Genomic DNA, 20,851 nt, shown 5'->3' with positions numbered 1-20,851 from the left:
CATTTCAGCTGCAGCCCTTAAAGCTTCCTGAGGTTTTTGAAAGATATGCATATTTTAAAAAAATACCTAAATATCACATCCCACCTATGCTTGTGATAAAAATACTTCCTGGATTTAATAAAAAAGTCCTTCAATATCTTGTTTATGTTACTGGTCAAAGACCACAGTTCATCTCTTACTCAGGTGTGTGTAGCTTCTCTCAGTGGATTCCTTGTTAATTTGGTCATATCCAAATGAGCCAAACCTCCAAATATCCTGCTTATATATTAATAATAACAATACAGTCATATTCAATAAATTAAAACATATTTCCCAGTTAGTCTCTTTTGTCAGATAAAAAGTAACTCATGAAAACAACTTTTTGGAAACAGTTTTTTTCTTTTTTTTATTGGTATGATCAGTAATGTTCGAATTTTAAATGTCATGTTTTCCTTTGGTGTAAATGGAAAAGATCAGGATTATAAAGGCTTTCAAATATCCACTGGTGTAATTAATCTATATAATACTTATAAAAAGGCTTTTCAATAATGTTCAAATTTATTGAACGAGTCTGTACATGCGAGTCCCGTAAAGAAATTAGTAGACCTAAGACAGCCTATATGTGCTTAAAATGTAACAAAAGCACATTGCAGTTAAGAATAAAGTAGGACATTCGATCCACTGTAGCGTTCCAGTCCACATGTCGTCTGCTAGCAGAAGAGTGTGGAGGAGCGAAACTATGAGTTTAATCCTGAACATGCATCGACCTTTTGGAGCAGAATGATTGTGATTGAAAAGCACCTTCATCTGAGGAACAGGCCCGCGATGAAGAAGCGAGGAACCGCGCAGCTCTGGTCAGCGTTCTGTCGGAGCGAGTTGCAGGTTTGTGCCGATAGGTGTGAAACTCAGGGACTCTGTTGTGTTAGTTTGGCATTTTTCTTTCCCCCCCCCAATAAAGTTCATGTGTGGATATTGTTTAACATCTTTTGTATTGACTAAATCCAAAGGATGCACGTCTAAAACTAAAAAAATAAATAAATCTGAGCGGTTTTCATTATGTTCGGGCCAGCAACATCATTGGAGAGTTGACCACAGCTGCAATCAGGGCCCACCCATATTCACGCCCACAATGGTGAGGAGCAAACCGTAATGGAGCTACTACAACTGGGATAAAACCCAAACCATACATTAACTGGTTAGACTGGGACTCGACAGGCGAGAAGCGGCTTTGGTCTGACGTGCTCCTGACGGCTGAAGTGAGACCAGAAACTCTGGCATACTGCAACACATTTTTTCAAGCAACTTCAGTCTTTTGCCCAAAATTTTCAGAATCCTGCAGGTATTTTTACATTCCCACATGAACCGCTGCTGTACTGTAGGGATATTAACATTATTGAAAACAAACAGGTTTGTAACGTTGGCATCATAAAAATGTAGCACGGGGATTTCTGTCAATGGTGAGTATAATTTTCTCTTCTGGCCCTGATACTGAGTGGCAGACAAATATATTACTGGTAGAGAACTTTTAGTAATCGAGTACTCTATAGAATATTCTTACGATTAAGAATCTGATCTCTCTCTCTCATTCGTTCCAAAACAGTGACGACGCGATTCCGACACCAGAGAAAGCTGTCGTAGTCCAACGCTATCGCAAAATTCAACAATCCTTACTTGTCCTCCAAACCCTCACAAAACGCCGCACAATTCAACACCATGCTGCTAACACTTCACAACAACTCATAGGCGGAAGTAAGAGCGCTGCCCTCCACAAATAATGATCCGGGTGGAACACGGTGCTCTACGAAGCTTCGAGGTAGATAAATTTCCCTCAAGGAATTTCAATAATCGAGGTACTCGAATCATTCGAGGAATCGTTTCAGCCCTACAATAAATATACAAGACTTCCCTGTAAACCGAGATCTAAGAACATCTAAACAGATGATCAACGGAGAGGACAACGCGGCGTGACCGACTACATCCTGTGAAAGGCTGCATCGGCTCTGTTGTGGCAACACACTCTGCAAGTCACCAGAGATGATCTTGGCTGATTCAGAACGAGTGTAAATATTTTTGCTGCTGGCGCATATTTCTACTCAATATAACCCGACGCAGACGGGCCATTACATTTCCAAAGAAGACACGCCACCTTCCATTAACTGCAGTGAACCACAACTAATTATCAAAACACTTGTCATCAAGGGAGCCAGCCAGGATATTTTTAGATAGAGAATGCGACACATTGTTCATAAGGTTGAACACGACAACAGTAGGATTTAGGTGGAGCAAAAGAAATTCAGAATGTACAAAAATTTAGAGAATCATAACCAGGGACTAATAATAGGAATCATTTGGGAAATTTTTTTTATGCACTGTTTATTCAACAAGACTATACTCAGAGGTCACATGTTTACCTGAAAGTGTTAAATATAGGCATGGTGCTTTCAAGAGATTGTACAGCTTTAGTTTTCTGCCACACATGTCCCTTTTTAGCAGATATGCAAACCCTCATTTTGCTTAATGGCAAACGTTTTATTTTGGTGTCATCTGACTACAGCACTATCTGAGTAAGCTTTCTTCTCACCCCTCCTCCGTGAAGGACACATTTGTGCAGAACAGAAAGTAATAACTTACATCAACGTACTCATATCTATTATTTTCAATAAAACATCCCACGCCAGTGACATCTAGTGGAGCCAGCCATTTGTTGATGTATCTTGTGTCAACATTGCAAGATACGGTTCCTTGTGATTCTTTTTGAATTTGGCGCGATACGAATCAACTGAATTGAATTAAACATGTTCAGGGGACATCAAGTCTTCAGGTAAAACAATCTGCAGATGAAGTCCAGAAATCTGTTTTGTGTAAGCTTACTTCAGGACAACTCATTCCTCATGTGCTAAAGATACTAATTCACCTGCAACAGCTGAGTTGATGCAGCGTGGCACTTCCTGTTCTATAGACTAGAACAACTGTGGTAATGAGTAAAGGCCGATTTGGAACAAGAATTGTATTTTCTTACAAGGTGTCACTAAGTACAAAAAAAACTTGTTCAGCCTCGCACAAACTAGTTGATGGATTAACTGTCAAAATGTGCTCAGTCAGTAAACAAGATATAAAATATTGAATTAGCATGAGATATTTTTAACTAAATTCAGACTGCAGCAGTAGATCTCAACAAACCTCTGTGTGTTCTTCAAAGTTGTACATCTTGTTAGCATTTATTAGGACAAACTTAATCTTAAAACGGGAAAAAAAAACTTCCTTTTTCCTTATTCAGTGAATGGGGATCTGTGTGTATGCTAATCCAACCGGCTTATGGCTACTTGCTCAGCCGGCCAATCCACAAAAAGTGCCAAATGGTTGGCTGAACTCTGGCCATGACCTCATTTAATCAGTTCCTCATGCAGTGTAGCACATGCAAATCAACCAAACTCCCATTCAGTAAGGAGTCAAGATTGGGCTGTCAAATAGTTCACATGGGATAGTACATGTTCAGCAATGACTTTCTCAGCCTGCAGATGCTGTCCTGCAAATTAAGGGCAAATGCACTAATAGCTAATTTTCCATATGTCACTGAACAACATTGCACAAGCAAAGGCTTCACCCTGCATCTAAAACTGATCTGCAAGTACTTATTTGAATCACCTCCTACTGCAGATACATCTGCAAGTATCTTGGCAGATGTCTCCATCAGCTCTGCACGAGCAGAGGTAGAGAATTTTGCACACTTGCAAAATAGTCCAAGGTTCGTCAGATCGGTCACAGAGCACATAAAAGTGCTTCGATCATCATCATTTAATTGTAGCCGTCTGACTCGGTCCCAGTCTTCAGTCTTTTGTGGTCTATAAAATGTTTCTTCCAATGTAATCCTGTATTTAGCCGTAACCATTTCTGGTTTAACTTTGACCAGATTCTGTTCTTGCCCAAGAAAAGCATCACCATAACATTATGCCGGAACCACCTGTATACACAACCACCAACATGTTGATGTGTTGCGTAAGTTCCTCTGGCCAGACTACAGAAAGGGTTTCTAATAGCTTACTTTCAGCAATGGAGATTGAGTGCACGACCAACAGTCGTTATGGTAACCACTTGTCCTAATTGATCAGTGGATTTCTGCACCTCCTCACATCACATTCTGGTGAAATAATGCAAGTTTTTGGTGGCAAAATGTTAAAAATGTCTTTTTTGCAGATCACTGTAAATTGAGCAGTCATTACGTACATATGGTGGATTCATGTCTATTTCTTTTACCATATCAGATTTTTGAGGGCAAACCAATTTGGAACTTTTTTTTCCCGTGCATTTTGGGGATATAAATTCAAGTCATATCCAGAGTTTACTGAAAACCTGCAGTTTTGAAACTCCAAAATGCGCAATAAGTCGCAGTCCATAACATTTGGATTTTCTTTCGTTGGTTAAATCTCTATCCAGAGGCATTTTAACATAACATGCTGTTGAAGATTTTAGGTTATAATATTTCTTAAGAAAACTCTCTGGCTCAATCTTCTTCGATCCCAGGTTCTCCCGGCGGGCCGCATGTAGCCACACAGAAAACAACGAGTATTGACGTCACAGAAGTACAGAGTTTAATCCAATAGAAGACAATGCATGATATTACAAGAGAAACTGCAGAACAACAGAGACATACATTCATTTACCTGAGACAAATGGAAAAGAAGAAGAAAGAAAGAAAGAAAAGCAAAAACGTGCAAAGACGTCTTTGGAGCAAATCTGATTTGTTACTCCTGTGTAGAAAGTTTTATAGAAAAGGCGTATTCTTGTCTTTAATTTATTCAGATAAGGCGTACCTTTGCTCATCCAACCAGAAGCTATCTCTGACCCTTCTTAAACTTCCTGCAAGTCACGGTCTAAGGCCATCTGTCCCCTTTTGTTTAAACGAAGTGAGAGCAGAGACTCTCCTGAACTCCTGCTGTTTTATGGCTTTTCACGGATCTGTGTGAAAAGCTGGAACTTCTCCTGATTGTTTCCCACACAGATAAAGGGCAGTTCAAAAGATCTAGCAAACCATCTGCTGTAACTACAGGCAACATAAAGGTCAATAGGCCAGAATAAGTTACTAATTTCAAAACTATAATTAGGCTATTTCAATCAAGACATGTTCAGTTTTAAAACTAGCATATTTTAAATTCATTTTCTTAATGCCTTTGAGAACAATGGCTCCATACATTCATCATTAAATAGCAGGTTTTCATACAGCATTCGTATGCAACACCTGAAATTGTTTTGCAAGTAAAAATGAATAATTTTATCCCAACAAGTTTCTTGCAGAGAAAATAAAAATGAATCACTTGCATTGTCCGTGTTAAGTTATTTTAGTCAGACGGAAGGCCCTTCCCTCGGCTCTCTATGTTCATGCAAATGGTGGCCACAGATTTCCCGGGTGTGGTCAGACTGGGGAGCCACTGGGTGATGAAGAAGGAGTGAAATTTGTTACAGAACAAATATGGACTCCAGTGAGTGGCCGTCATTTGAATCCTCATTTGACTGTCAATGTAAAGTACGCACTAAGTCCCTTTTTGTCTTCCCTAAACAAATGGCCTCATGACACAGAGTGGGACATCGGGGGAGAGCCCAATGGATGCGAGTTTGTGTTTGTTTGTTCTGGTGTGTATAATTTGGCTTTCATTTTCATAAACCTTTCCTTTTTTAACAGCCTCCATCCATCTGGAGAGGAGCGTGCCGGTGACAGAACTGCACTTGATGAGACCAATCAGAAAAGCAGTGAATAGTAAAGGTGTACTGTTCAAACCAATTGTTTTAGTGTTTAAATTTTTTTTATTTTTTTTTTAATATACGCTTCACACCGTGGCTTTGAGAAGATTCCCAGGCAATATGAACCACCCTGGGGAACATTTTATCATGTAAACAGTGTCACCTGCAAATATTTTCCATTACCCAACGTCTACTTTCACCTTGACCTTGAGGAACATTTCAGCAGATGTGGGCCAGGAGGATATGCTACTAAAAATATTTCAACTCACTGTACATCCTAATGACTACGCTGAATAGAACAGATTTGGCAAAAGTCCTCTTTTCAATGTGCGCATACACCTTCCGACATGTTCTGGGTTACATTTCAAGCAGCTGATTAGATACAAATTGTAAATCATAACCTGCAATGTTTTATTTTACTGCGTGGTTTTTCAATGGAAACAATTCTCCAAACCAGAAGACCGGCCGGCTTATTTTATTCAAGGCTAACATAAATTCCCCCACCAAAATAACATTGGGAGAACAATTAACATGTTCTCTTGGTCCCATAAAAAAGTACACAAAAGGTGCAGGAAAAAACAATGTGTACACAATGTTTCTCATCTAATTTGGAGGACACGCTTATTAAATACCACCCGTATTTACTGCTGTTACGGGTGGTCCCAGCTGGTGTCAACCTTAGATCCCTCTTAACCCTGAAGTAATAGGTCCAAATGGGCAGAGGCCAGTTACCGGTATCAAGGGAAATAAAGGTTTTAAAAAGATATTGTTTTCAATCTGCTAATTTTTTTTCCATCAAACTGTTCCAACAGCTTAACGTCCTTTTAATGAGATACCAAAGATTTGGCTGTATGAAGCAGAGTACCGCTATGCTCCCCCCTCCCTCACCTGTTTCTGCTCGGTGTCAGCTACTCCTACACGTTTCACTTCCTCACAAGTAAAAGATAAAGTCATCACCGTTTTACGAGTACAGTTAGCAAATTAGCAAGTAGTGTGTCTGTTAAGCAGCCTTCTGCAGGCTGGCTACCTGAGCAAACATTCCGACTGATTCACCATTTAATGCCCGCATGTTAGACTTCCACCGCTGGTTTACACAGACCAGAACAGGAGGACACACAAATGTTAGGAGCGGTGGGGTGTGGTCCCACATTATCTGTTTTTAAACATCCTGTGCGTCTATAAAAAGAAGGTAAAATTGATGACCTGCTGTTTTAGCAGACACAGGCTAATTTCCAAACTTTTTTTTTTTTTTTTTTTTGCATGAAGCAGAAATATTCACAGGTCCTTCCCCCCCACGAGTTCAAATCAAGTCTCTCGTCTCTATTGAGTGAAAATATTTATAATATTCATGCTGTCTAGCCCGTGCCATTGTTTCTTAGGCCTAATTTCACTTTGACTATAAAAGAATTTATGACCATAATTATGTAACTCAAGCGAAATCCTGTCTGTGCAGATAAAATAGCAACACAACTGCTGCTCCTTGTAATTCGACAAGAAATCAACAGCAATAAACAGTTTTTAATAAGCGATTTAAATCATTTGAAGATTGATTGTGTGCAATATTTGCCTCAGCAGTGAAATAAATATAGATTTATGCTAAAAGAAAAAGAACAAAATTAACATCTCTAAATAAACTAAGGTGCTTTTTATTTTTATTTTTTAAAGATTTTCTTAATACCTGTGTTTAAGTTATGCACTCCTAACCTTTACATATTACTGGCTTTGGAGGGTTTTAAAACCATTGTCAAGTCTAAACAGCACATATGTCCTAAGGTACGCTGGATGTTTAACTCTGAAATAATAAAATGTAAAAGGCAAGATGAGGGCATTTCCTTCTGAAATGGCTCAAAAGTCATTTAATAAAGTGCTTAGCTGAAGAAACATTTGTTTGGACCTCTTTCGGATGCGACACCAAACACAAACTGACCGTCATAAACCAGTAAACCATGATGAGGGACTAATAAATCATGCACATCTTTTCACAGAAAAATCAAAATGCATTTGCATCAAAGTTGCTACATGTAGCTTACAGCAGATCTCAGTTTGCACTCGCTACTGAATAAATTAAATAAACGCTGTTAACGAGATTTAATTCCCCAAACAAAAAGTCTGAGTCGACTTGTGAGTCTTCAGAGAGTGAATCTAGGTCAACTCTTCCAGTGGTCTCAGACTGCAGTCCTCAAGGGCCGGTCTCCTGCAACTTTTAGATGTCTCTGCTTCAGCACACCTGGCTCCAATATAAGCTCATTAGCTGAGCTCTGCAGAGCCTGACTGCATACTGGTGAGGCAGTTTCAAAGTTTTATCCAAGCGTGTAGGACAAGGGACACTTCCAGAAGTTGCTGGACTTTGGCCCTGAAGGACAGCAGTTTGAGACCACCGCTTTATATCAAAGCCTAAGTCAAGTCTTGAATCATTAGCATGCAAGTTCAACTCTCACTAAGCCCAGTCTAGGTCAAGTGTACCACGAGTCAGGTCTTGAGTTGGAGAGCGAGTCTTGGTCTGTGGTAGTCTCTCTCATGATGTTAGCAATGACACTCGGCGGTGGATGACCCTGAGGTTGGACTCAAGCAAACCCAGATATTTCAGTACTTTCTTGTAGAAATTCCCTGCAGCGGCTGAAATGTTGCCTGGCGTTTTCAGTGACTAAATCACAGGTGCAGCCTGTTTGACGTGCCCTGTACTACACCTGAAGTGAGTGTGAAAAACTGAGAAAATCTGCTAATGGAGCTCATTCTGACCAGCGCAGACTGGTGCAGAACCAGTTAAAGTCGAAGAAGTGGTTTTTGTCAAGTCTTTAGTCCCAACTCAACAGTCTCAGTCAGGTCTTGAGTCATTAGACTGCAAGTCTAAGTCAAGTCTAGATTCCCTATGGGCTCAAAACATGGATTGCAGCAGCAGCAAAGGAAAACAGTTCCAGATATTCAGGATACGAAAAGCAACCAGCAACAAAAGTTTCTTGTGTTGCTTCAGAAGTCTGCGTGTTGAAATTTCACATGTTGAAGGAGGACAAGCATTTGTTGCCTCACTGCTTACGTTCCATAGGAAATAAATGGAGCAGAAGCGATGTCACCCCCCGTGTGTCAAACTCAGTCAAGCCTCGAGTCCCAGACCACAAGTCTAAGTCAAGACCATAAATAAAATGATAAGTAAATAATGTCATGAGTACTTAAAATAGAGCACCCATCAACATATAGCTCGGCTGCCTATCTTTCAATCATTCGACCTGTTGCTCAACAGCAGCAGCACTTAAAATGACGGCTTTTTCTGATTTCTGTTTAAAATAAATCCACAGAGCAGGCTGAACCTTTTTCTTTTAAATCTCTGGGTTACTACTTCAAATATGGTATTTTTACTCAAGGTCGTCGTACCATGGGAATCTCACACCAGCCCATGCCTACTTTTAATCATGATTCTACTGTATTTCCATCATCCTCGCATCATGCTTGGGCACTTCTAACAATGTCGTGACCCTGCTGAAAATATTCACAACTGCTCCCATAAATTACATTTTTACTCTCACTCCAAACGCAAACAGCAGTAATTACAAGCAAATGTAAAAGGATTTAATGCATAAGGTGATAAAAAAGGTGACTTTTTTTTTACCCTTTTCCCACAGATTTTTTCTTAATTTGCACTTTAAGAACGAATGCTCGAATGTGTTTTTTTTCCCTTGAAGAAGCAAATCCTATGCATTTATGTGTAGTCTTTCAAGTCTTTGTTCATTTTAATGGCATAGCTTAAGCTAAAAGCTCAGATTTCCTTCTTCCTCACCTCAGACAGAGTGAGGTCTGGTGTTAGCTGAGTGCTGCCATAAGCTGGCTGGAAATGTTTATTTTTAATAATAATTCTACAACAGTGGGGCCTATAATACTCTTGTATAATTATAACTAAGTGGTTTGGCCTGGAGGTGATCCACAACATGCTACCGGGAAGTTATTACAGACTGAGCAAAAATATACCATAAAGATATTTGGCCAGCAAAGAAAGTGGATCTACTGTTGTCGGGGACTCTTCCAAACATGGCAGCATTTTGCTGCATAAACTCAAAGTCAGCGCAGTTTTCTAGCTTATCCGAGGGGCATGACGTAATACAGCAGTCGTCTCACTGTTACACTTCTCTGGAAATTCACTTGGACCAACTTCCCCAGTAGCCGATTCAGAAAACATGTGCTAGCAAAGATGTTAAATATTATAATGATAATGTGTGCTGAGTGATGGCGGGGGGTTGGGGGCTGACTGCAGCGGCGAAGCTGTTGTTGATGAACCCCGGCCAAGTGAAGATTGCCAACTGTCACTAACCGCCCTTTCACCGCGTGCCTGCTCACACCTCGCAGCAGATCAACTTTATATCCGCAGTAAAGCTGTCGACTCGCCGTAAACAGAGCAAGTGGCAAACACTTTCTCTTACACCTGCACTGTCTCACAGGGCTGTCACGAGGAAAGCAGACCCGGATGGAGCACAGCAGGATCTCTGTCGTTAGTTAGTCTACTCTCATCTGGCACAAACTGTAGTGAACAGGGTCGTGTTTGATAGAGACAAACACGCAGTTGATGAGCTAGAAGAATGATCAAGTTTTTAATCTGACACATCGCTACTTTGTAATTAAAAGGCATGCGTGTGGTTTTGGATATAATCCCTTAATTACAGACCCAGCATACCTCTTAATCTGTCTCCCATTTTCTCGCAAGGCAAACTTTTTCACATATGAAAATCTAAAATATTTGCCCAATTTATTCTAAAACCTCTATATAAAATTCCAACAATTGCTTTCAGCTCGATAGCGTAGTTGTGTGTGATTTAATCTCAAAGATACAAAGATATGACCAATCAGCTAAGGCCAGTCAAGCAGAGGTGCAACACGAGATCCACGGCACATGTAAGAGAATCTGGCAACAAATCAGCTATTAATCATGCACTTTATAAATGTGGCTTTCTTGGAATAAGGGCAAGAAGAACGGCGTTGTTGAAAGTAAACCAGAAGAGCTTCAATTTACATTGAAGTGCAGACGGAGATGCTGAGGCCAAATTTGTCCAACACTGAATTTTTCTGGTCAACACAAAAATTGTTATCTGTTAAAGAAAACAAACACATCATCCTGACAGCACTCTCTTTATTATAAAGTGTGGTGGTTGCAGTTCAGTCATTTGGTGATGATTTTTTTCTTTTGCATGGACATGAGAGGTGGTGTGAAAGAAAACCTGCCATTAGCTAAAAAAAGAAAAACATTTGAGACTGTGGTAGGGGTTCATCTTCTACCAGAATAACTAAACACACTGCTACAGCTGCAATGGAAAGGTTAAGTTCAGGGGAGCTCAAGTTCAGTCCTTAAGAGCTGCTATCCTGTGCAGGTTGTACATGCATCCCTTCTCCACCACACCTGAATCAAATGGCTGAATTCCCTCACTGGTATGTCACTCAGCTCTGCAGCAGCCTGGTAATGAGCCATTCATTTGATCCGGGTGTGTTGGAGAAGAGATGCATTTACAAGTTTCAGGATAGTTTCAGGATGGGACTTTGGGATAAATCATGTGCATGTGTTATAAAGGTCAAAATCCAACTGTAAATTGGTGGAAAGACATGTAAATGTATGTTCATTTGATTGAGGTAGAACTATTTTGCTAGTTTCTAGATGTGCTGTTTGCAAAGTCATCCCACCCCGAAAAAAAGCTCACAGCTGTGATTGATGGTCCGGACACTGTTTTTCAAGGTGCTGTATAAGCATTTAATAATAGAAATTTCAATTAAAAAAATCCTTTTATTTCTGTGGATCTGTATTTGTCAAAACAGGTTGGGAATTACATACCCTTCCTTGCGGAAAATCGTGCCGAAGCAGTCTCGTAGACTCTTGTAGCTGGTGGGGTCGCTTGATCCTCCCTGGATTTGAAACCTGCAAGGACAAAAAGATTTTTACTCAAGTTTTAGCCGTCACTGGGGATTTTACTGTAGCTACGACTTTTTGTTGTCTTTTTTTTTTTTTTTTCCCCTGGAAGCACTTTCACACATGCGTCAAACACACTGAACAAATTTGACGTTATCATTAATGAGCTCATTTCCCACTTTATTTTCCTCCTCTCTCCTTCATTTGCTTTACCCCCTCCACCCCCAGTCTCCACCCGCTCCTGCAAAGATGAGAGGCTCGCAACCCTAGGTCGTGTTAGTACGGGGGAACGCTCAAACATTTATTTAACCCAACTGATCCAATTAGTAACCCTACACCCCAACACTGAGTTTTCGCAGCAAGCTTACCAACTGCTAACATGCCAGTAAGCCTGTTATAACAACTCTTTAGTTACATGTAAACTTTTACTGTGATGGGGATGGTTGGGGGTGTTTTTGTTGCATGGCAAATAAGCAGGTAATTGCCTAATAAAAGTATGATATGATCTGTGTAAACATTTTAAATATGAGAGAATATTATTTAAGCTCAGAAATCATGCTCATTGCATAGTTGCTAAAAGAAATTTGTACCATTTCATCAGATCGTACAAATGTCACCAAGTAAATCGGTTCAATAAAGTGGTCTGATGAAAAGCAAGAAAATAAAAATGGTTCTGAACAGCAGAACATATGGCAAAGCAAGAATTTTGAATGATTTACCAATAAAAAAAAAAAAGCAAGTCTGCGAGGACAGAAAGACGTGTCGGATGCAACGGGACAAGAGAAAGATTCCCTCCTCATATGGCGTCAACTGCCTGGTCACAAGGTCAGCAGTAAGTCCTCCATGTGGGTGCCTGATGGGGCCATAAAGAGTTCCGGGTTTCAGCCGATGGGGGAGTTTAGTGGGGTGAGCGGCGGCCTTTCATATCGCTAACAGATTGACATCTTGGAGGGGTGTCCCTAATATCCTATTTGATGGAATCCCCATAGCTTGTAACCGGTTTCTGAAAACCAGTAAAAACGGCGTAATAAACAGATGTCTGACACCGTATTAAAAGTGAAGAAAAGAAGAGGGACTCAAGGTATGAGGGGTTGGGGAAATAAGCGGGATGGGAGAGGGAGTAAAGCGCCAGATGATTTAAGACCACTGGGGCTTGTAAACAAAGTCAAATCTGACTTAATTAAAGTCAAACTACCGCAGGTCGAGTCTGGAAGACACCCTATCCCCAGTCCCCTGGTTTCCTTGCTCATCACACTTCGACCCGAACCAACCCTAAAAAAGTGAGGTTGGCAGAACCTTGGTCCGGTTCCAGCCCCCTGACTCCAGTCGTGACCTTCGGGTCAACTCATTTCCTAATGGCCCTCTTCTACCCTCCTGTAAAAGCCAGGGACCAAACAGGGGGCCCGAGGAGTGGGAGATAATAGGGTGAAGTCGAAGTATTTTTGGCAACAGAGAAACTGTCAAGCCCCCGGCTGGGGAGCTTCTAATGTTACTTTTCACTGCAACAATGTGAATATTTGGTCAATCCGAGCTGAATTTCCTGTTCTTCCTTGATTTGCAAAGACAAATCAGGGATTTCGCTTCAAATGAGTCAGAAATGTGATGTAACAAGATATGTTGTTTCTGTACAGAACAGCGAACCTCAGTATGGCTTTGGGGTTATAGACCGTAAACTCTGAATAAGAAAAACCTTGGGGCCTTTTCCTGACGCACAGCGTGCAGCATCCTTTTCAACCGTCGCTGAAGGTAGATACGCAGTGTACTCTGAAGTGATGAGATGTGCAAGTCTATCAAAATGATCTCCCAGGACCTCTTCACCCACATTCTGCCTTCCCTGTATTTCAGCTTTACGGGCCCAGAGGTGCCCAGGTGAGGGTGAAGGCGAGGGCAGGTTGGCGGTTCCATGAACAAGACAAGCACTCTGACCTTTAGTGCCCGTAAAAGTACAAAAGGTATGCATTCACAAGAAGTCAAAAAGGTAAATTAGGGCAAAAAGGCACGCCAGAGCCCCAGTCTATGTATTTTTTTATGAACAGCAACAAAGTGTTTGAGGAACTTCAGTGGTCTGCTCCCAGACTCTGGGAAGAAACTGAAAAGATGAGGTGGAGCTCAATAATGATTCATGAATTTGAACTGGGTAATGGGGCAGCGAAGAGATTTATGCACACGAAAAAGCAGAGGCTGGATGTTCTCATCTTTAGAAGTTCATACCACTTTTTACCAGATCATTTAGCATTATTAAATTAAGTGCAACAAGATACTGTAGCATGAGATACGACGTTTCTCATCAAATTGAAATCTGTCTCACAATGCACCATCTACTTGCCATCACTGTGTGTCTTTTTACAGCAAAATAAAGTTAATACTCCAATGTGAATCCAAGTGCTTTACATTTGGCACCCCGTGTCATTGCTAAAGACTCTTTTTTTGAGGAAAATAAGTAGTTCTTCACTCCAGTGACACTTCTAGCATGAATAGTATGGTAGAAAAAACCCTTTGCACACTGTATTAGATTTTCAACAGATTTTTGACATAAAGGCTCCTTTTGTTTTTGATGTTTATTTTGTTTTACCAATTCACAAACTAAAATATTAAAATCCATCTCAGTTTAATTAGTTAATTAGTTTATGTATTTCTAGCCTGAGGTTTTAATTGTTGACATAAACATCCAGCTCAGTTCTGTCTTATTCAAATGTTTAATTTAGAGCCTATCAATTGTAGTTCAGGCTTCAGAGTAAAAATAACATCTAATTTAAGCACAGATTATAAATGTGGAATCGCGTTATTGCATCTCAATTTTACTACCATATTTTCTTTAAATTCATCATAAAATGGACATTTCACAAAAAGCAAAAACAAAATCCAGTTGAGTCCTAGTGACAACCTTTTAGTCCCTGCTTGTGCCACCGTCTGACAGCAGTGACCCATACGGTATAAATCAAAAACCGCCTCTTCTCGAATTGCTACCATTTTGTATTAAAGTAGGTGAATAATGCCTAAATGTTCTTTTTATCATAGGAACTTTGCAAACTACCGTATTCCGCTCTGTAGCCATTCAGTTTGCTTAAAAGTTCACAATAAATAAATAACATTTTAACCTTATTATATTTTTTAAAAAACTGGGATTTCTAAAGTTAATAAAGGGTTAATAAAGGGTTTACTTGGTTAAGTGGAATAAAATAAACACGTTTGTCGTTTGTGTTTTTAAAATAAGTCTAAAATGATGATCCACTGATACTTTTGAAGAGCTACCAAAGCTTCATGAGACCAGATCAAGTTGGATTTCATCTACATTGTTTTCTTTGCCTCTCTGAATCTGGCATTGCCTGGGTTTTTGGAGAACTCGCTGTGACTACGGAAAGGGAAGGATAATTTACTCTAGTTGTTCAAAAGACAACAACATCCTCATGGCTTTTTGGACTCACACCGATAAAATTGATTTCTCCCATTTCCTATATGACCATGTTGGGACCAGTTTGTTCCTCCAGATGTTTGCTTATATACTATGACCCCAGTGACTTGCGATCAGGCTGTGTTATTGGAGACAAGCAGGAAAGGACCTGCATAAAACAGTGCAAGGAGGCATAGATGGTTTAGACATAAAAAGTTGTTGACTGACAGACAACTCTACAATATGTTGGAGCTGATTTCTGCAAATGTTCAAAGTAGGTGCCAGGTAAGTGGATGAGCGAGTGATTTTAGCCACATGTTCAACTTGTTGGCATAAAAGGACATCTGGAACAATAAATTCACAGATTTCACCTCTACTTAATTCCATCAGGTAGAATTTGGTCACAATGATCAAAAACGTTCGTTTTACTTAAAGTGAAAGAAACGCAGTAAAAGTGACATTAAATGCTTTCCTTATCCAAACTCACTAACTTTCTATTAGGGAAAAAGAGCAATTAATGAGATAACTTTTGATGAAATCAGGACAAGTGGGGTAGCAGCGATAAGATTAGGTTAATTGCTGCTGCTGATGGTAAAGAACGACACAGTCGCTGCCACTTTGATGTGAGGAAATGCTGCAGGACTCTGGGGGCTCAAGTGACACCAGGCTGCCACTGTGCAGAACAAAAAGAAGGCAACTAGCATGCATGTTTCCATTAAACAGGAATTACAAAGGCTTTTAAATGCAGGTTTGTTGATGTGAAGGATAATATCACTTTACAAATTATATTTTTTGTTGTTTAATAACTTTTCAGATACCATGTTTGAAGATTAGTTTTTTTATAGCTTAGTTTCGTCTTTGTTATTTGGTGTAGATTTTATTTTGCTATAAATAGCAAAATAAACTTTTAAATTAGGGTAATGTATTTCTTCTGTATCGCCTCTATATTGCATGGTTCCCCAAGGAACCATTGTAGGCCCACTGATTTTTAATGTTTAAATGTTGCCTAGAGAGAATAATAAAGTTTCTTCTTCTTCTTCTTTTTTTTTTTTTTACCAGATCTAAAAAGTATGAACACCTAACTCCAGTCTTGTCATCTAGTCATCTAGTCCTTGGCTCTATTTCTTCTTCAAACACCAGCGAAACCAGATTGCTTAACATGTAAGGTTTAATTGGCTGTGCTTCAATCCAAACATAAAGGCAATAATAAAATATGTGGAACAGCAGCTAGCATGCGAGTGCTGCACAGACTTTAAGTCGCTGCCTACAATTATTTTTCCTTGGTTTTCAAGGGGAAAACAAGTGTTTCAATTCTTTTAATTTGTTCTGCCATTTTGTTGTTGTTCTTGTGAGGTCTTACTGTGATATACTTTCATATTTCCATTGGAAGCTTTTAACATGGAGAAATTCTCCATGTGTGACCATGGGGAATTTCTCCTGGCAAGTGTGTTTTGTTTAGGTTGTGTTTAACCAAAGTGTCCTGCAATTACCTCCATCAACTAACACTCTTCCTTCAGAGAGGTATTTTCACTACATGATTCTGATACCGCCACCACCGTGTTACAACATGGAGGTGCGCTCATGGTGGTGTGCAAAGTCTACTATTCTTCTTTACTTGGCTTTTTACGATGAAGACCAGAAAATTACATTTCAGTGTAAAAAAAATATTGTTTGTGGTTTTAACATGAAATAATTTCAAGAGGTGTGATTACTTTAGTAAGGAACTGCACATGTATATATTTTTTTCACTGACTATTTTATATCACTACTAAGTTATACGAATCTTAGGCTTCTTTTATTTGCATGAATATCCTATAAAACAAAACAAAACAAATAAAAACCTTCAGTCTCTGTTCTCACTTTGGCAAAAGAATTACAGATCCAGATGGAGATGCAGTCCTTTGTAAGCTGCAACCACGCAAGGGTTTTTAAACAAGCTTAAAAGGCACACAATGGGCCTTGAACATGGCAAAATTGGCGAGTTTTTGTTGGAAGATGTGCTGCAGGCAGGGTACATTGGCATTGTTATTCTTTTCAGTTACTTGCACGATAAGGCTGGATTTCTTTCATGTGTGTAGACTGTTGTCACTCTATTACTTTATGCACAGATTTTTACAAAAGCACCCACAAAGGGAGAAGTGACCTAAACCCGGCTAATGACGCTATATTTAAAACGAGGCTTGTTTAATTAACAGATGGGCCCTCTGAGCAAAAGGTTGTGCCACTGGAAATTGCCCGACAACTGTGGTGCAATTCCAGCTTGGCAGTGAGCAGTCCAAGCATTGGTTTAGCAGGCAGTGACATGTCCCTGCCTTCTGCGAACGTTTCTAGATGCGATGGCACTGGAGCACGTTTTACGTTCAGGCAGCAGGGGGCCAACACTGTGGTTTTGTCTGCACCAGTGTTTGGAGAAATCCAAAACTTGCGCTCTGTAATTAGCATACTGGAATGTGAAGGCCCTCCATGATAATGATAACAGGTAATCGCTCTAACATGCACATCTGCTCTTTATGTAAATTTCTGTAACCGAGTTTTCTATCTCTATAGGAAACCATTTGCGGGTGTTAGTTGAATGCCCAACATCTGTGAGTAACTACAGCAACATCTGTCACCACATTAAAAGTTATGTGTTTGAGACTTAAAGTTTATTTTTTTGGCATTTGCCTTTATGAGATAACAATAAAACGTGAGGAAAAATGGATGATGTAGTTACATGGTGTCCTCGACAAGTCCCTTTAATGAGAACAAAATTTAGCATGTATGTTTTTTTGTTTTCAAATTCGCCCAAAGTGTATCTCGCTGAACTTATTTTAGTAACATTCGATCTCCAGTTTTCTGTTTGATTTTTACGGACTGGAATATCGGCTTGGTGCTTAAAGAGCCAGGCCTCACTAGAAGGCCTCGAGGCTTTCTGCATTGCTTATTCGTCATTTTGCAGTGCCTCTTCTCAAAGTTCCTCCAAAAAAAAGAAAAAAAAAAGAAAAATGGTACTCCAAAATTACATCAAAGTGTTTGCTTTTGAAATGCAGTAATATGCCATACCTTGGCCTCACTGCCAAGGACTGTTTGGGAAAATACCCAACAGGCTACCAGCTTTTAATAAGACACCTTGAAGTGAGAACAAGTTTTAGTGGTTCAGGTGATGTTAAAGCTGTGGCAAGTCATGGAACGGCTTAGTCACAAGGAAATACTGACAGAGGCTGGTAACAAGTGTGCATTTATATGTTGTCCTGCAAAAATATTCACACCCCTTGAGGTATTTTCGCATTCTGTCACATCAGAGCTACAAACTGCAGGGGATTTTTATTGGGTTGGACAACACAAATTAGCGTAAAATCTCTTCCAAAAACCGGTTGAAAATTGTGGCCTGCAGTTGGATTCCCCTCCTCAGTAAATACCTTGATAAATAATTTGTTGCATTGACAGCTGCAATGTTTTTTTTTTTTTTTTGTAAAACAGCTTAGTCAGTCTGGATGAAGAGCATCTGAACATCACTTTTAAGCTCTTACCAGTTTCCACTGGACTTGGGTCTGGAATTTGACTAGACCACTAACACAGGATTATTATTTAAATAAAAATCACTCTTTTGTAGTTCAGCCTGTATTTTCAGGCTTGTCCTGCTGAGAGCTGAACCTCTGGCCCTGTAGATACCAGGTATTGACCAGGTTTTCTTCCAGTACTGACCCGTATTTAACTTTCTATTAACTCAAACCCTGCTGCTGCTAAAGTAAACCATCCATACAGGATGGTGTTGTCAGTACCTACTGTGCCAATTTTCCGCTACCCATAGCCATTTTACATGTAGGCCAAAAAGTTTGGTTTTAGTTTCATCCGTCTCCTGCACAGCTTGTGCTAAACAAATTGGACTTTTTGGGGTTTCTTTCAATGATTGTTTTCTTCTTGCCGTTGTTTCATAAAGGTTGGATTTCTGGAGTGCACAACCAGAGCTCAGGATCTTGGCAGCTCCTCCAGAGTCACCATAAATCTCTTGCTCGTTTCTCAGATTAACGCCCTCATCGTCTCCATGTCTTGGCAGCTTTGCAGTTGTTCTCTACGCTCTCTCTTCTCTTTTTCTTTTCTATTCTGATACATTCCCTCTCTGAGATCTCCAAAGATTATGTTTCGGTCCTGACCTAACTCAGCTTTAAGACCAAGTCACCTTAAAAGCCCCAGATTGGTTGGTTCATGTCTAAATACCACAGAATGATGCTTTACCTTACATTTTTATATTCACAGAATATGATTTTCCACATTAAGAGAAGAGGCCGAGGAGGTTTTATGTTTAATTTGACATAAGTCACTAAGTTGCTTTGTCAGGAAGGCTAGCTACATTTTTTCATAAACCTACTTGGACAGATGATTTAGATGACCTACTTTTCTGCAAATAAAAGGCTAGGGAAAGTGGAAACAATACGACTAAAAAGTAAATGCATCACATTTAATCCTATTGAATATGCTGCACTGCACTGCTCACAAACCATTTCCTCTCTCTCTGTCTCTCATGTCCTGAATTCTGGACTTGCCGATTCTCGTACGTGGACTGAGTTCATCGGTTTATCCTGGGTGCACGTGGCATGCGTTTGTCTTAACGCTGCGAGTAAAGTCTTGCCCTGGAGTCTCACATTGCCGAGGGGGTGGAAGCGGGGGGATTAGGAGCCAGTTTGACTACCGCTGACCTGCCTGCTCCTTTACAAGGAAAGATCAGCTATCAGGGCTGTTGCTGCTTTGTGCCCTGCTGTTTGAGGGTGGTGTAAGGGATTCCTCTTTAAGTGCATAGGGGTTCACCAAGCAGTTGGGGGTAAAAAGGGCAAAGGAAGGGGGAGGTGAAGACTTTCAGATATTGTCGGGGTTGCACAGATAGAGGCTGGTTGTCATCAGTAGAAGCCCTCATCAAAAATCACTTTCAAGCCTCTCAAGAGACTCACATCCTCCTGGGTAGTGTTGTCCCAAAACGCTGCAACAAGCAAAGACCAGGTTTTTCTAATCAGACTTGAAACAGGCTACTGGCAGGCTTAGTGGTTAGCAATGACAGCCATGTCATACAACACAATTTACAGAATTGCACAATTCAGTACAGACTCCTTTAAATGTACACACTTTTTTTTTCTTTCAAACAAAACATTACATAATTGTTCAAAAAAAAAATCTACAAATTCACAAGGAAACCACAGCAAACCAAACAATGGATTGTACATGTTATTTATGAGGTAGTTATGTAATATGGTTCCTGTTCACAAAAACAGCAGAGAAGCTGATTCAACAGGTTAACAGAGGTAGTTGTTGAAAATCTCAAACCACAGAAAGGCGTAGTTCATCTGGGGGAGGAGCTGAAGCCGTAGAAAATCAGGAAAAGAGGAATTAAAAAAAGAAAAGAAAAGGGGGCAGTGAGAACGAAAGGGAGAGGGGCGGGAGGAGTGGCTTGTTCGACATTTACTACAACAGATACACTTTTGGGATCTCTCCAACGCAAATTAGATTACGCTGCAAAACATTCACACAGACTCCAAAAACACGAGAAAGGCGTGGCCCTTCTGCTGCAGAAGGAAGCAAAGGGAGATTGGCAAGTAGCTGCTTCTAGATTGGTACACACGGTTTGTGCATGAAAGTTATGCTGAGGGCGGAGCCCCGTGTAACAGGATCTCAACATGAAGGGAAATCCAGGCTTGAAGCAACTCTCTAATGAGAAGTGGACCCTGATCAGAGTCAGATGGGGTGCCTGGAGCACACAGCCCCCTACAGAAAAAGCCGCCCGACACCCTTTGTTACCTCCAAGTGAGCTGAGACCAGCCCATGAACCATGTAACTAGGTGGTTTCCAGGTTAATGAAAAGCTGTAACTCTGGTCTCACCGTCTCCGACGAAGGC

At 40.2% G+C, this 20,851-nt stretch overlaps 1 protein-coding gene across 1 annotated transcript in view; it reads right to left on the bottom strand.

Annotated features, from left to right (window-relative positions):
• The window catches only part of slc25a21 (solute carrier family 25 member 21), a 116,388-nt gene that overhangs the window by 21,041 nt on the left and 74,496 nt on the right, over positions 1 to 20,851 (bottom strand). Inside the window, exon 4 of the mRNA XM_007567049.2 lies at positions 11,522 to 11,605. Coding sequence (XP_007567111.1) covers positions 11,522 to 11,605 — 84 coding nt within the window. The remainder of the gene's footprint in view (positions 1 to 11,521; positions 11,606 to 20,851) is intronic.

Source organism: Poecilia formosa, unplaced genomic scaffold (genome assembly GCF_000485575.1).
Source record: "Poecilia formosa unplaced genomic scaffold, Poecilia_formosa-5.1.2 Scaffold203, whole genome shotgun sequence".
Lineage (NCBI taxonomy): Eukaryota > Metazoa > Chordata > Actinopteri > Cyprinodontiformes > Poeciliidae > Poecilia > Poecilia formosa.
This window is presented reverse-complemented; position numbering and strand designations above follow the sequence as displayed.